This window comes from Chiloscyllium plagiosum, unplaced genomic scaffold (genome assembly GCF_037043375.1).
Source record: "Chiloscyllium plagiosum isolate Xiang-an unplaced genomic scaffold, Cpla_swu_hap1 HiC_scaffold_3, whole genome shotgun sequence".
Taxonomy (NCBI): Eukaryota; Metazoa; Chordata; class Chondrichthyes; order Orectolobiformes; family Hemiscylliidae; genus Chiloscyllium; species Chiloscyllium plagiosum.
Genome location: NW_028270141.1, coordinates 159099721 through 159116651, shown reverse-complemented (window position 1 = coordinate 159116651; position 16931 = coordinate 159099721). Strand labels below are relative to the sequence as shown.

Below are 16931 nucleotides of genomic sequence, written 5' to 3'. Positions count from 1 at the left end.
ACCCTTCAGTCCAACCCGTCCATGCCGACCAGATATCCCAACCCAATCTAGTCCCACCTGCCAGCACCCGGTCCATATCCCTCCAAACCCTTCCTATTCATATACCCATCCAAATGCCCCTTAAATGTTGCAATTGTACCAGCCCCCACCACATCCTCTGGCAGCTCATTCCATACACGTACCACCCTCTGCGTGAAAAAGGTGCCCCTTCGGTCTCTTTTATATCTTTCCCCTCTCACCCTAAATCTATGCCCTCTAGTTCTGGACTCCCCAACCCCAGGGAAAAGACTTTGTCTATTTACCCTATCCATGCCCCTCATAATTTTGTAAATCTCTATAAGGTCACCCCTCAGCCTCCGACACTCCGATAGGAAGGAGACCAGAATTGCATGCAATATTCCAACAGTGGCTTAACTAATGTCCTGTACAGCTGCAACATGACCTCCCAACTCCTGTACTCAATACTGTTTCCAATAAAGAAAAGCACACCAAACGCCTTCTTCACTATCCTATCTACCTGCGATTCTACTTTCAAGGAGGTATGAACCTGCACTCCAAGGTCTCTTTGTTCAGCAACACTCCCTAGGACCTTACCATTAAGTGTATAAGTCCTGCTAAGATTTGCTTTCCCAAAATGCAGCACCTCGCATTTATCTGAATTAAACTCCATCTGCCACTTCTCAGCCCATTGGCCCATCTGGTCCAGATCCTGTTGTAATCTGAGGTAACCCTCTTCGCTGTCCACTACACCTCCAATTTTGGTGTCATCTGCAAACTTACTAACTGTACCTCTTGTGCTCGCATCCAAATCATTTATGTAAATGACAAAAAGTAGAGGACCCAGCACCGATCCTTGTGGCACTCCACTGGTCACAGGCCTCCAGTCTGAAAAACAACCCTCCACCCGCATCCTCTGTCTTCTACCTTTGAGCCAGTTCTGTATCCAAATGGTTAGTTTTCCCTGTATTCCATGAGATCTAACCTTGCTAAACAGTCTCCCATGGGGAACCTTGTCGAACGCCTTACTGAAGTCCATATAGATCACATCTACTGCTCTGCCCTCATCAATGTTCTTTGTTACTTCTTCAATAAACTCAATCAAGTTTGTGAGACATGATTTCCCATGCACAAAGCCATGTTGACTATCCCGAATCAGTCCTTGCCTTTCCAAATACATGTACATCCTGTCCCTCAGGATTCCCTCCAATAACTTGCCCACCACCGAGGTCAGGTTTACCGGTCTATAGTTCCCTGGCTTGTCCTTACCACCCTTCTTAAACAGTGGCACCACGTTTGCCAACCTCCAGTCTTCCAGCACCTCACTTGTGACTATCGATGATACAAATATCTCAGCAAGAGGCCCCGCAATCACTTCCCTAGCTTCCCACAGAGTTCTAGGGTACACCTGATCAGGTCCTGGGGATTTATCCACCTTTAACCATTTCAAGATATCCTGCACTTCCTCCTCTGTAATCTGGACATTTTGCAAGATGTCACCATCTATTTCCCTACAGTCTATATCTTCCATATCCTTTTCCACAGTAAATACTGATGCAAAATATTCATTTAGTATCTCCCCCGTTTTCTGCAGATCCACACAAAGGCCGCCTTGCTGATCTTTGAGGGGCCCTATTCTCTCCCTAGTTACCCTTTTGTCCTTAATATATTTGTAAAAACCCTTTGGATTCTCCTTAATTCTATTTGCCAAAGCTATCTCATGTCCCCTTTTTACCCTCCTGATTTCCCTCTTAAGTATACTCCTACTTTCTTTATACTCTTCTAAGGATTCACTCGATATGTCCTGTCTATACCTGACATATGCATCCTTTTTTTTAACCAAATACTCAATTTCTTTAGTCATTAAGCATTCCCTATACCTACCAGCCTTCCCTTTCACCCTGACAGGAATTTACTTTCTCTGGATTCTTGTTACCTCATTTCTATAGGTTTCCCATTTTCCAGCCATCCCTTTACCTGCGAACATCTGCCCCCTATCAGCTTTCGAAAGTTCTTGCCTAATACCGTCAAAATTGGCCATTCTCCAATTTAGAACTTCAACTTTTAGATCTGGTCTATCCTTTTCCATCACTATTTTAAAACAAATAGAATTATGGTCGCTGGCCCCAAAGTGCTCCCCCACTGACACCTCAGTCACCTGCCCTGCCTTATTTCCCAAGAGTAAGTCAAGTTTTGCACCTTCTCTAGTAGGTACACCCACATACTGAGTCAGAAAATTGTCTTGTACACACTTAAGAAATTCCTCTCCATCTGAACCTTTAACACTATGGCAGTCCCAGTCGATGTTTGGAAAGGTAAAATCCCCTACCATAACTACCCTATTATTCTTCCAGATAGCTGAGTTCTCCTTACAAGTTTGTTTCTCAATTTCCCTCTGACTATTGGGGGGGGTCTATAATACAATCCCAATAAGGTGATCATCCTTTTCTTATTTCTCAGTTCCACCCAAATAACTGCCCTGGATGTATTTCCGGGAATATCCTCCCTCAGCACAGCTGTAATGCTATCCCTTATCAAAAATGCCACACCTCCTCCTCTCTTGCCTCCCTTTCTATCCTTCCTGTAGCATTTGTATCCTGGAATATTAAGCTGTCAGTCCTGCCCATCCCTGAGCCATGTTTCTGTAATTGCTATGATATCCCAGTTCCATGTTCCGAACCATGCCCTGAGTTCATCTGCCTTCCCTGTTAGGCCCCTTGCATTGAAATAAATGCAGTTTAATTTATTAGTCCTACCTTGTTCCTGCCTGCCCTGACTGTTTGACTCACTTCTGTTCTCAGCTGTACCTATCTCAGATCAATCTCTTTCCTCACTATCTCCCTGGGTTCCCCCCCCTCCACCTTACTAGTTTAAATCCTCCTGAGCAGTTCTAGCAAATTTCCCCACCAGTATATTAGTCCCCTTCCAATTTAGGTGCAATCCATCCTTCTTGTACAGATCACTTCTACCCCAAAAGAGATTCCAATGATCCAAAATGTGAATCCTTCTCCCATACACCAGCTCCTCAGCCATGCATTCATCTTCTCTACCCTCCTATTCCTGCCCTCACTAGCTCGTAGTACTGGGAGTAATCCAGATATTACTACCCTTGAGGGCCTCCTTTTTAAATTTCTGCCTAACTCTCTGTAATCTCCCTTCAGAGTCTCAACCTTTTCCCTTCCAATGTCATTGGTTCCAATGTGGACAATGACCTCCTGCTGGCCCCTCTCCCCCCGTGAGAACATTCTGCACCCTCTCAGAGACATCCTTGATCCTGGCGCCAAGGAAACAACACACCATTCTGCTTTTTCTCTGCTGGCCACAGAAACGTCTGTCTGTACCTCTAACTACAGAATCCCCTAACACACTTGATCTCTTGGAAGCTGATGTACCCGTCGTTGCATTAGAGCCAGTCTCAATACCAGAAACTTGGCTGTTTGTGCTACATTCCCCCGAGAATCCATCACCCCCTACATTTTCCAAAACAGCAAACCTGTTTGAAATGGGTATATCCACAAAAGACTCTTGCCCTAGGTGCTGACCTCTCTCACCCTTCCTGGAGTTAACCCATCTATGTGACTGTATCTGAGACTTTCCCCCCTTTCCTATAACTGCCATCCATCACATACTGTTGCTGTCGCAAATTCCTCATCGCTTCTATCGGTCTCTCCAACCAATCCACTCGATCTGATAAGATTCGCGTCCAACAGCATTTATGGCAGATATAATCCGCAGTAACCCTTAAAGTCTCTTTAAACTCCCTGATCTGACAAGAAGTACATATCACTGCAAAGGCCATTTTTGCTCCTTCACAATCTACAGACCCAGAAAATAACACCGTCTTATTCCTCTACAAAACACTGCCCCAGGTTAAATTAATAGCTATGGCTTATATTTTAAGTTTGAATCAAGAGACTTAGCTCCAAAAACATATAATCAAGAAAGAATCCACTATCCTCACTACTGCAGCCTTTCTCTTGGACAGACTTAAAACAACAATTAACTTATCTGATTCTGTGCTGTGAACTTTGCCCAACAGTTCCTCCAAGATTTAGTTGTGAATTTCACTGTTTGTTAATTTTCCCAGATGCACTCCGATATCCAGCGTTACACGAATTCAAACAGCAAAGGCGGTAACTGTGCAGGTTCTCTCGCTCTCTCCTGCACTGTCCTCACCATGTGCTTCCTTTGCTCTTCTCCCTTTTAAAACTGCTGTTGTTTTGACTTTTTTTTCCCAAAGTTCGCTAACAATGCAACAGCATATAAAACAGTAATTGCTGCTCCTGGAATTCGAGGAAATCACCTCCAACACCTAAAATACCTCAAAAAAAGGAGCAGCTCTTAACAGCCAGAAATTTTTCCCATCCTCAACCTTGGATTCCAGAGAGAGGGAGAGAGGGAGACAGAGAGAGAGGCAGAGTTAGCAGTTCAAGTTGAATGTGACCCTCCCTCTGGATGGATCGTTGTGTTCAGGTAACGCTCAGTTATAAGGGGAATAGATACCTTCCCAGCTCCTGTTATCCCCACCAGCGTTCAGCAAGATTTCACCCCAGGCATTCTGTTGTATTCCTCATCTGAATTCAGGCAAACAACTCACCAAAATGAGAGACTGGAATGAGGTCAGGTTTTCCCAAGGGAAGATGGAATCCAGCAGTTGTCTGCGCTCCTCAGCATGAGGCTGATCAGAATCCAACTCCCTCCTGATGTGGGGAAAACCTACACAGGATGGGAAACAGGAAACATCACACTGGGTCTGTCCGACAGAGTCAGGAGCTCGATCCCAGCGACAAACAGGGGCCACTCCCACTGCCAATCCCAGCTCCCACTGCCAATCCCAGCTCCCACTGCCAATCCCAGCTCCCACTGCCAATCCCAGCTCTCACTGCCAATCCCAGCTCCCACTGCCAATCCCAGCTCCCACTGCCAATCCCAGCTCTCACTGCCAATCCCAGCTCCCACTGCCAATCCCAGCTCCCACTGCCAATCCCAGCTCCCACTCGCAATCCCAGCTCCCACTGCCAATCCCAGCTCTCACTGCCAATCCCAGCTCTCACTGCCAATCCCAGCTCCCACTGCCAATCCCAGCTCTCACTGCCAATCCCAGCTCCCACTGCCAATCTCAGCTCCCACTGCCAATCCCAGCACTCACTGCCAATCCCAGCTCCCACTGCCAATCTCAGCTCCCACTGCCAATCCCAGCTCTCACTGCCAATCCCAGCTCCCACTGCCAATCTCAGCTCCCACTGCCAATCCCAGCTCTCACTGCCAATTCCAGCTCCCACTGCCAATCTCAGCTCCCACTCCCAATCCCAGCTCTCACTGCCAATTCCAGCTCCCACTGCCAATCTCAGCTCTAACTCCCAATCCCAGCTCTCACTGCCAATCCCAGCTCCCACTGCCAATCCCAGCTCCCACTGGCAATCCCAGCTCCCACTGCCAATCTCAGCTCTAACTCCCAATCCCAGCTCCCACTGCCAATCCCAGCTCCCACTGCCAATCTCAGCTCTAACTCCCAATCCCAGCTCCCACTGCCAATCCCAGCTCTCACTGCCAATCCCAGCTCCCACTGCCAATCCCAGCTCTCACTGCCAATCCCAGCTCCCACTGCCAATCCCAGCTCCCACTGCCAATCCCAGCTCTCACTGCCAATCCCAGCTCCCACTGCCAATCCCAGCTCTCACTGCCAATCCCAGCTCCCACTGCCAATCTCAGCTCTAACTCCCAATCCCAACTCCCACTGCCAATCCCAGCTTCCACTGCCAATCCCAGCTCTCACTGCCAATCCCAGCTCCCACTGCCAATCCCAGCTCTAACTCCCAATCCCAGCTTCCACTGCCAATCCCAGCTCTCATTGCCAATCCCAGCTCCCACTGCCAATCTCAGCTCTAACTCCCAATCCCAGCTCCCACTGCCAATCTCAGCTCTAACTCCCAATCCCAGCTCCCACTGCCAATCCCAGCTCCCACTGCCAATCCCAGCTCCCACTGCCAATCTCAGCTCTAACTCCCAATCCCAGCTCCCACTGCCAATCGCAGCTCCCACTGCCAATCGCAGCTCTAACTCCCAATCCCAGCTCCCACTGCCAATCCCAGCTCCCACTGCCAATCCCAGCTCCCACTGCCAATCTCAGCTCTAACTCCCAATCTCAGCTCTAACTCCCAATCCCAGCTCCCACTGCCAATCCCAGCTCCCACTGCCAATCCCAGCTCCCACTGCCAAACTCAGCTCTAACTCCCAATCCCAGCTCCCACTGCCAATCCCAGCTCCCACTGCCAATCCCATCTCCCACTGCCAATCTCAGCACCCACTGCCAATCGCAGCTCTAACTCCCAATCCCAGCTCCCACTGCCAATCCCAGCTCCCACTGCCAATCGCAGTTCTAACTCCCAATCCCAGCATCCACTGCCAATCACAGCTCCCACTGCCAATCCCAGCTCCCACTGCCAATCGCAGCTCTAGCTCCCAATCCCAGCTCCCACTGCCAATCCCAGCTCCCACTGCCAATTCCAGCTCCCACTGCCAATCCAAGCTCTAACTCCCAATCCCAGCTCCCACTGCCAATCGCAGCTCTAACTCCCAATCCCAGCTCCCACTGCCAATCCCAGCTCCCACTGCCAATCCCAGCTCCCACTGCCAATCCCAGCACCCACTGCCAATCGCAGCTCTAACTCCCAATCCCAGCTCCCACTGCCAATCCCAGCTCCCACTGCCAATCGCAGTTCTAACTCCCAATCCCAGCATCCACTGCCAATCACAGCTCCCACTGCCAATCCCAGCTCCCACTGCCAATTCCAGCTCCCACTGCCAATCCAAGCTCTAACTCCCAATCCCAGTTCCCACTGCCAATCGCAGCTCTAGCTCCCAATCCCAGCTCCCACTGCCAATCCCAGCTCCCACTGCCAATTCCAGCTCCCACTGCCAATCCAAGCTCTAACTCCCAATCCCAGCTCCCACTGCCAATCCCAGCTCCCACTGCCAATCCCAGAGCCCACTGCCAATCCCAGCTCTCACTGCCAATCGCAGCACCAACTGCCGATCCCAGCTCCCACTGCCAATCCCAGCGCCCACTGCCAATCCCAGCGCCCACTGCCAATCTCAGCTCTCACTGCCAATCGCAGCACCAACTGCCAATCCCAGCTCCCACTGCCAATACCAGGGCCCACTGCCAATCCCAGCTCCCACTGCCAATTCCAGCTCCCACTGCCAATCCAAGCTCTAACTCCCAATCCCAGTTCCCACTGCCAATCGCAGCTCTAACACCCAATCCCAGCTCTAACTCCCAATCCCAGCTCCCACTGCCAATCCCGCCTCTCAATCCCATTCCCAGCTCTAACTCCCAATCCCAGCTCCCACTGCCAATCCCAGATCTAACTCCCATTCCCAGAACCAACTCCCAATCCCAGCTCCCACTCCCGATCCCAGCTCCCACTCCCAATCCCAGTTCCCACTCCCAATCCCAGTTCTGACTGCCAATCACACCTCCCACTCACATTCTCACCTGTCACACACATTCCCAGCTCTTACTCCCATTCACAGCCTCACTCCCATTTCCAGTTCCCACTCACATTCCCACCACTCACTCCCATTACCAACTCTCATTCCCATTCCCAGCTGGGTATAACACTGACCGTCTCCCCGTCTATCACAGACTGTGGGTATAACACTGCCCGTCTCCCCGTCTGTCACAGAGTGTGGGTATAACACTGCCCGTCTCCCCGTCTGTCACAGAGTGTGGGTATAACACTGCCCGTCTCCCCGTCTGTCACAGAGTGTGGGTATAACACTGCGCGTCTCCCCGTCTGTCACAGAGTGTGGGTATAACACTATCCGTCTCCCCGTCTGTCACAGAGTGTGGGAATAACACTGCCCGTCTCCCCGTCTGTCACAGAGTGTGGGTATAACACGGCCGTCTGTCACAGAGTGTGGGTATAACACTGCCCGTCTCCCCGTCTGTCACAGACTGTGGGTATAACAGTGCCCGTCTCCCCGTCTGTCACAGAGTGTGTGTATAACACTGCCCGTCTCCCCGTCTCTCACAGACTGTGGGTATAACACTGCCCGTCTCCCCGTCTGTCACAGAGTGTGGGTATAACACTGACCGTCTCCCAGTCTGTCACAGACTGTGGGTATAACACTGCCCGTCTCCCCGTCTCTCACAGACTGTGGGTATAACACTGTCCGTCTCCCAGTCTGTCACAGACTGTGGGTATAACACTGCCCGTCTTCCCGTCTCTCACAGACTGTGGGTATAACACTGCCCGTCTCCCCGTCTGTCACAGACTGTGGGTATAACACTGCCCGTCCGCCCGTCTGTCACAGACTGTGGGTGTAACACTGCCCGTCTCCCCGTCTGTCACAGAGTGTGGGTATAACAGTCTCTGTCTCCCCGTCTGTCACAGAGTGTGGGTATAACACTGCCCGTCTCTCCGTCTGTCACAGACTGAGGGTATAACACTGTCCGTCTCCCCGTCTGTCACAGACTGTGGGTATAACACTGCCCATCTCCCCGTCTGTCACAGAGTTTGGTTAAAACACTGTCCATCTCCCCGTCTGTCACAGTCTGTGGGTATAACACTGCCCGTCTCCCCGTCTGTCACAGACTGTGGGTATAACACTGTCCGTCTCCCCGTGTGCCACAGACTGTGGGTATAACACTGCCCGTCTCCCCGTCTGTCACAGACTGTGGGTATAACACTGCCCGTCTCCCCGTCTGTCACAGACTGTGGGTATAACACTGCCCGTCTCCCCATCTGTCACAGACTGTGGGTATAACACTGTCCGTCTGTCACAGACTGTGGGTATAACACAGACCGTCTCCCCGTCTGTCACAGACTGTGGGTATAACACTGTCCATCTCTCCGTCTGTCACAGAGTGTGGGTATAACACTATCCGTCTCCCCGTCTGTCACAGACTGTGGGTATAACACTGCCCGTCTCCCCGTCTGTCACAGACTGTGGGTATAACACTGTCCGTCTGTCACAGACTGTGGGAATAACACTATCCGTCTCCCCGTCTGTCACAGAGTGTGGGAATAACACTGCCCGTCTCCCCGTCAGTCACAGAGTGTGGGTATAACACTGCCCGTCTCCCCGTCTGTCACAGAGTGTGGGTATAACACTGCCCGTCTGTCACAGAGTGTGGGTATAACACTGCCCGTCTCCCCGTCTGTCACAGAGTGTGGGAATAACACTGCCCGTCTGTAACAGACTGTGGGTATAACACTATCCGTCTCCCCGTCTGTCACAGAGTGTGGGTATAACACTGCCCATCTGTCACAGAGTGTGGGTATAACACTGCCCGTCTCCCCGTCTGTTACAGACTGTGGGTATAACACTGCCCGTCTCCCAGTCTGTCACAGACTGTGGGTATAACACTGCCCGTCTCCCCGTCTCTCACAGACTGTGGGTATAACACTGCCCGTCTCCCCGTCTGTCACAGACTGTGGGTATAACACTGCCCGTCTCCCCGTCTCTCACAGACTGTGGGTATAACACTGTCCGTCTCCCAGTCTGTCACAGACTGTGGGTATAACACTGCCCGTCTCCCCGTCTCTCACAGACTGTGGGTATAACACTGCCCGTCTCCCCGTCTGTCACAGACTGTGGGTATAACACTGCCCGTCTCCCCGTCTGTCACAGACTGTGGGTGTAACACTGCCCGTCTCCCCGTCTGTCACAGAGTGTGGGTATAACAGTCTCTGTCTCCCCGTCTGTCACAGACTGTGGGTATAACACAGCCCGTCTCCCCGTCTGTCACAGAGTGTGGGTATAACACTGCCCGTCTCTCCGTCTGTCACAGACTGAGGGTATACCACTGTCCGTCTCCCCGTCTGTCACAGACTGTGGCTATAACAGTCTCCGTCTCCCCGTCTGTCACAGACTGTGGGTATAACACTGCCCATCTCCCCGTCTGTCACAGAGTGTGGGTATAACACTGTCCGTCTCCCCGTCTGTCACAGTCTGTGGGTATAACACTGCCTGTCTCCCCGTCTGTCACAGACTGTGGGTATAACACTGTCCGTCTCCCCGTGTGCCACAGACTGTGGGTATAACACTGCCCGTCTCCCCGTCTGTCACAGACTGTGGGTATAACACTGCCCGTCTCCCCGTCTGTCACAGACTGTGGGTATAACACTGCCCGTCTCCCCGTCTGTCACAGACTGTGGGTATAACACTGCCCGTCTCCCCATCTGTCACAGACTGTGGGTATAACACTGACCGTCTCCCCGTCTGTCACAGACTGTGGGTATAACACTGCCCGTCTCCCCGTCTGTCACATACAGTGGGTATAACACTGTCCGTCTGTCACAGACTGTGGGTATAACACAGACCGTCTCGCCGTCTGTCACAGACTGTGGGTATAACACTGCCCGTCTCCCCGTCTGTCACAGAGTGTGGGTATAACACTGACCGTCTCCCCGTCTGTCACAGACTGTGGGTATAACACTGCCCGTCTCCCCGTCTGTCACAGAGTGTGGGTATAACACTGACCGTCTCCCCGTCTGTCACAGACTGTGGATATAACACTGACCGTCTCCCCGTCTGTCACAGAGTGTGGGTATAACACTGTCCGTCTCTCCGTCTGTCACAGAGTGTGGGTATAACACTATCCGTCTCCCCGTCTGTCACAGACTGTGGGTATAACACTGCCCGTCTCCCCGTCTGTCACAGACTGTGGGTATAACACTGTCCGTCTGTCACAGACTGTGGGAATAACACTGTCCGTCTCCCCGTCTGTCACAGTCTGTGGGTATAACACTGTCCGTCTGTCACAGACTGTGGGTATAACACTGACCGTCTCCCCGTCTGTCACAGACTGTGGGTAAAACACTGCCCGTCTGTCACAGAGTGTGGGTATAACACTGTCCGTCTCTCCGTCTGTCACAGAGTGTGGGTATAACACTATCCGTCTCCCCGTCTGTCACAGACTGTGGGTATAACACTGTCCGTCTCCCCATCTGTCACAGACTGTGGGTATAACACTGTCCGTCTGTCACAGAGTGTGGGTATAACACTGACCGTCTCCCCGTCTGTCACAGACTGTGGATATAACACTGACCGTCTCCCCGTCTGTCACAGAGTGTGGGTATAACACTGTCCGTCTCTCCGTCTGTCACAGACTGTGGGTATAACACTTACCGTCTCCCCGTCTGTCACAGACTGTGGGTATAACAGTGCCCGTCTCCCCGTCTGTCACAGACTGTGGGTATAACACTGCCCGTCTCCCCGTCTGTCACAGACTGTGGGTATAACACCGACCGTCTCCCCGTCTGACACAGACTGTGGATATAACAGTCTCCGTCTCCCCGTCTGTCACAGACTGTGGGTATAACACTGTCCGTCTCCCCGTCTGTCACAGACTGTTGGTATAACACTGACTGTCTCCTCGTCTGTCACAGACTGTGGGTATAACACTGTCCGTCTCCCCGTCTGTGACAGACTGTGGGAATAACACTCTCCGTCTCCTCGTCTGTCACAGACTGTGGGTATAACATTACCCATCTCCCCGTCTGTCACCGACTGTGGATATAACAGCGTCCTTCTCCCAGTCTGTCACAGACTGTAGGTTTAACACTGGCCGTCTCCCCGTCTGTCACAGACTGTGGGTATAACACTGCCCGTCTATCCGTCTGTCTCAGACTGTGGGTATAACACTGCCCGTCTGTCACAGACTGTGGGAAAAGCACCGTCCGTCTCCCCGTCTGTCACAGACTGTGGGTGTAACACTGCCCGTCTACCCGTCTGTCACAGACTGTGCGTATAACACTGCCTGTCTGTCACAGACTGTGGGTATAACGCTGCCCGTCTCCCCGTCTGTCACAGACTGTGGGTATAACACGGCCCGTCTCACCGTCTGTCACAGAGTGTGGGTATAACACTGCCTGTCTGTCATAGACTGTGGTTATAACACCGTCCATCTATCCGTCTGTCACAGACTATGTGTGTAACACTGCCCGTCTACCCGTCTGTCACAGACTGTGGGTATAACACTGCCTGTCTGTCACAGACTGTGGGTATAACACCGTCTGTCTCCCCGTCTGTCACAGACTGTGGGTATAACAAAGCCCGTCTCCCCGTCTGTCACAGACTGTGGGTATAACACTGTCCGTCTGTCACAGACTGTGGGTATAACACTGTCCGTCTGTCACAGACTGTGGGTATAACACTGACCGTCACCCCGTCTGTCACAGACTGTGGGTATAACACTGACCGTCTCCCCGTCTGTCACAGACTGTGGGTATAACACTGACCGTCTCACCGTCTGACACAGACTGTGGGTATAACAGTCTCCGTCTCCCCGTCTGTCCCTGACTGTGGGTATAACACTGTCCGTCTGTCACAGACTGTGGGTATAACACTGTCCGTCTGTCACAGACTGTGGGTATAACACTGACCGTCTCCCCGTCTGTCACAGACTGTGGGTATAACACTGACCGTCTCCCCGTCTGTCACAGACTGTGGGTATAACACTGACCGTCTCACCGTCTGACACAGACTGTGGGTATAACAGTCTCCGTCTCCCCGTCTGTCACAGACTGTGGGTATAACACTGTCCGTCTGTCACAGACTGTGGGTATAACACTGTCCGTCTGTCACAGACTGTGGGTATAACACTGACCGTCTCCCCGTCTGTCACAGACTGTGGGTATAACACTGACCGTCTCCCCGTCTGTCACAGACTGTGGGTATAACACTGACCGTCTCACCGTCTGACACAGACTGTGGGTATAACAGTCTCCGTCTCCCCGTGTGTCACAGACTGTGGGGTATAACAATGACTGTCTCCCCGTCTGTCACAGACTGTGGGTATAACACTGTCCGTCTCCCCGTCTGTTACAGACTTTGGGTATAACACTGACCGTCTCCCCGTCTGTCACAGACTGTGGGTATAACACTGCCCGTCTCCCCGTCTGTCACAGACTGTGGGTATAACACTGACCGTCTCCCCGTCTGTCACAGACTGTGGGTATAACACTGCCCGTCTCCCCGTCTGTCACAGAGTGTGGGTATAACACTGCCCGTCTCCCCGTCTGTCACAGACTGTGGGTATAACACTGCCCGTCTGTCACAGACTGTGGGAAAAGCACCGTCCGTCTCCCCGTCTGTCACAGACTGTGGGTGTAACACTGCCCGTCTACCCGTCTGTCACAGACTGTGCGTATAACACTGCCTGTCTGTCACAGACTGTGGGTATAACACCGTCTGTCTCCCCGTCTGTCACAGACTGTGGGTATAACACGGCCCGTCTCACCGTCTGTCACAGAGTGTGGGTATAACACTGCCTGTCTGTCATAGACTGTGGGTATAACACCGTCCGTCTCCCCGTCTGTCACAGACTATGTGTGTAACACTGCCCGTGTACCCGTCTGTCACAGACTGTGGGTATAACACTGTCAGTCTCCCAGTCTGACACAGGGTGTGGGTATAACACTGCCTGTCTGTCACAGACTGTGGTTATAACACCGTCTGTCTCCCCGTCTGTCACAGACTGTGGGTATAACACTGCCCGTCTACCCGTCTGTCCCAGACTGTGGGTATAACACTGTCCGTCTCCCCGTCTGTCACAGACTGTGGGTATAACACTGACCGTCTCCCCGTCTGTCACAGACTGTGGGTATAACACTGCCCGTCTCCCCGTCCGTCACAGACTGTGGGTATAACACTGACCGTCTCACCGTCTGTCACAGACTGTGGGTATAACACTGTCCGTCTCCCCGTCTGTCACAGACTGTGGGTATAACACTGCCCGTCTCCCCGTCTGTCACAGACTGTGGGTATAACACTGCCCGTCTCCCCGTCCGTCACAGACTGTGGGTATAACACTGACCGTCTCACCGTCTGTCAGAGACTGTGGGTATAACAGTCTCCGTCTCCCCGTCTGTCCCTGACTGTGGGTATAACACTGTCCGTCTGTCACAGACTGTGGGAATAACACTCTCCGTCTCCCCGTGTGTCACAGACTGTGGGGTATAACAATGACTGTCTCCCCGTCTGTCACAGACTGTGGGTATAACACTGTCCGTCTCCCCGTCTGTCACAGACTGTGGGTATAACACTGACCGTCTCCCCGTCTGTCACAGACTGTGGGTATAACACTTACCGTCTCCCCGTCTGTCACAGACTGTGGGTATAACAGTGCCCGTCTCCCCGTCTGTCACAGAGTGTGGGTATAACACTGCCCGTCTCCCCGTCTGTCACAGACTGTGGGTATAACACCGACCGTCTCCCCGTCTGACACAGACTGTGGATATAACAGTCTCCGTCTCCCCGTCTGTCACAGACTGTGGGTATAACACTGTCCGTCTCCCCGTCTGTCACAGACTGTTGGTATAACACTGACTGTCTCCTCGTCTGTCACAGACTGTGGGTATAACACTGTCCGTCTCCCCGTCTGTGACAGACTGTGGGAATAACACTCTCTGTCTCCTCGTCTGTCACAGACTGTGGGTATAACATTACCCATCTCCCCGTCTGTCACCGACTGTGGATATAACAGCGTCCTTCTCCCAGTCTGTCACAGACTGTAGGTTTAACACTGGCCGTCTCCCCGTCTGTCACAGACTGTGGGTATAACACTGCCCGTCTATCCGTCTGTCACAGACTGTGGGTATAACACTGCCCGTCTGTCACAGACTGTGGGAAAAGCACCGTCCGTCTCCCCGTCTGTCACAGACTGTGGGTGTAACACTGCCCGTCTACCCGTCTGTCACAGACTGTGCGTATAACACTGCCTGTCTGTCACAGACTGTGGGTATAACGCTGCCCGTCTCCCCGTCTGTCACAGACTGTGGGTATAACACGGCCCGTCTCACCGTCTGTCACAGAGTGTGGGTATAACACTGCCTGTCTGTCATAGACTGTGGTTATAACACCGTCCATCTATCCGTCTGTCACAGACTATGTGTGTAACACTGCCCGTCTACCCGTCTGTCACAGACTGTGGGTATAACACTGCCTGTCTGTCACAGACTGTGGGTATAACACCGTCTGTCTCCCCGTCTGTCACAGACTGTGGGTATAACACAGCCCGTCTCCCCGTCTGTCACAGACTGTGGGTATAACACTATCCGTCTGTCACAGACTGTGGGTATAACACTGTCCGTCTGTCACAGACTGTGGGTATAACACTGACCGTCTCCCCGTCTGTCACAGACTGTGGGTATAACAGTCTCCGTCTCCCCGTCTGTCCCTTACTGTGGGTATAACACTGTCCGTCTGTCACAGGCTGTGGGTATAACACTACCCGTCTCCCCGTCTGTCCCTGACTGTGGGTATAACACTGTCCATTTGTCACAGACTGTGGGAATAACACTCTCCGTCTCCCCGTGTGTCACAGACTGTGGGGTATAACAATGACTGTCTCCCCGTCTGTCACAGACTGTGGGTATAACACTGTCCGTCTCCCCGTCTGTTACAGACTTTGGGTATTACACTGACCGTCTCCCCGTCTGTCACAGACTGTGGGTATAACACTGCCCGTCTCCCCGTCTGTCACAGACTGGGGGTATAACACTTACCGTCTCCCCGTCTGTCACAGACTGTGGGTATAACACTGCCCGTCTCCCCGTCTGTCACAGAGTGTGGGTATAACACTGCCCGTCTCCCCGTCTGTCACAGACTGTGGGTATAACACTGCCCGTCTGTCACAGACTGTGGGAAAAGCACCGTCCGTCTCCCCGTCTGTCACAGACTGTGGGTGTAACACTGCCCGTCTACCCGTCTGTCACAGACTGTGCGTATAACACTGCCTGTCTGTCACAGACTGTGGGTATAACACCGTCTGTCTCCCCGTCTGTCACAGACTGTGGGTATAACACGGCCCGTCTCACCGTCTGTCACAGAGTGTGGGTATAACACTGCCTGTCTGTCATAGACTGTGGGTATAACACCGTCCGTCTCCCCGTCTGTCACAGACTATGTGTGTAACACTGCCCGTGTACCCGTCTGTCACAGACAGTGGGTATAACACTGTCAGTCTCCCAGTCTGACACAGGGTGTGGGTATAACACTGCCTGTCTGTCACAGACTGTGGTTATAACACCGTCTGTCTCCCCGTCTGTCACAGACTGTGGGTATAACACTGCCCGTCTACCCGTCTGTCACAGACTGTGGGTATAACACTGCCCGTCTGTCACAGACTGTGGGTATAACACTGTCCGTCTCCCCGTCTGTCACAGACTGTGGGTATAACACTGACCGTCTCCCCGTCTGTCACAGACTGTGGGTATAACACTGCCCGTCTCCCCGTCCGTCACAGACTGTGGGTATAACACTCCACGTCTCCCCGTCTGTCACAGACTGTGGGTATAACACTGCCCGTCGCCCCGTCTGTCACAGACTGTTGGTATAACACTGCCCGTCTCCCCGTCTGTCACAGACTATGGGTATAACACTGACCGTCTCCCCGTCTGTCACAGACTGTGGTTATAACACTGACCGTCTTCCCGTCTGTCACAGACTGTGGGTATAACACTGCCCGTCTCCCCGTCTGTCACAGACTGTGGGTATAACACTGACTGTCTCCCCGTCTGATACAGACTGTGGGTATAACACTGCCCGTCTCCCCGTCTGTCACAGACTGTGGGTATAACACTGCCGGTCACCCCGTCAGTCACAGACTGTGGGTATAACAGTGCCCGTCTCCCCGTCTGTCACAGAGTGTGGGTATAACACTGCCCGTCTCCCCGTCTGTCACAGACTGTGGGTATAACACTGCCCGTCTCCCCGTCAGTCACAGACTGTGGGTATAACACTGCCCGTCTCCCCGTCTGTCACAGACTGTGGGTATAACAGTGTCCGTCTCCCGTCTGTCACAGACTGTCGGTATAACACTGCCCGTCTCCCCGTCTGTCACAGAGTGTGGGTATAACACTGTCCGTCTCCCGTCTGTCACAGACTGTCGGTATAACACTGCCCGTCTCCCCGTCTGTCAC

General features: G+C 52.5%; 1 protein-coding gene across 1 annotated transcript in view; it reads right to left on the bottom strand.

The window, feature by feature from the left end:
- The window catches only part of LOC122540190 (dynein axonemal heavy chain 6-like), a 1075999-nt gene that overhangs the window by 107439 nt on the left and 951629 nt on the right, over positions 1–16931 (bottom strand). The window contains exon 66 of the mRNA XM_087984706.1: positions 4595–4713. Within this exon, the coding sequence (XP_087840832.1) occupies positions 4595–4713 (119 nt within the window). The remainder of the gene's footprint in view (positions 1–4594; positions 4714–16931) is intronic.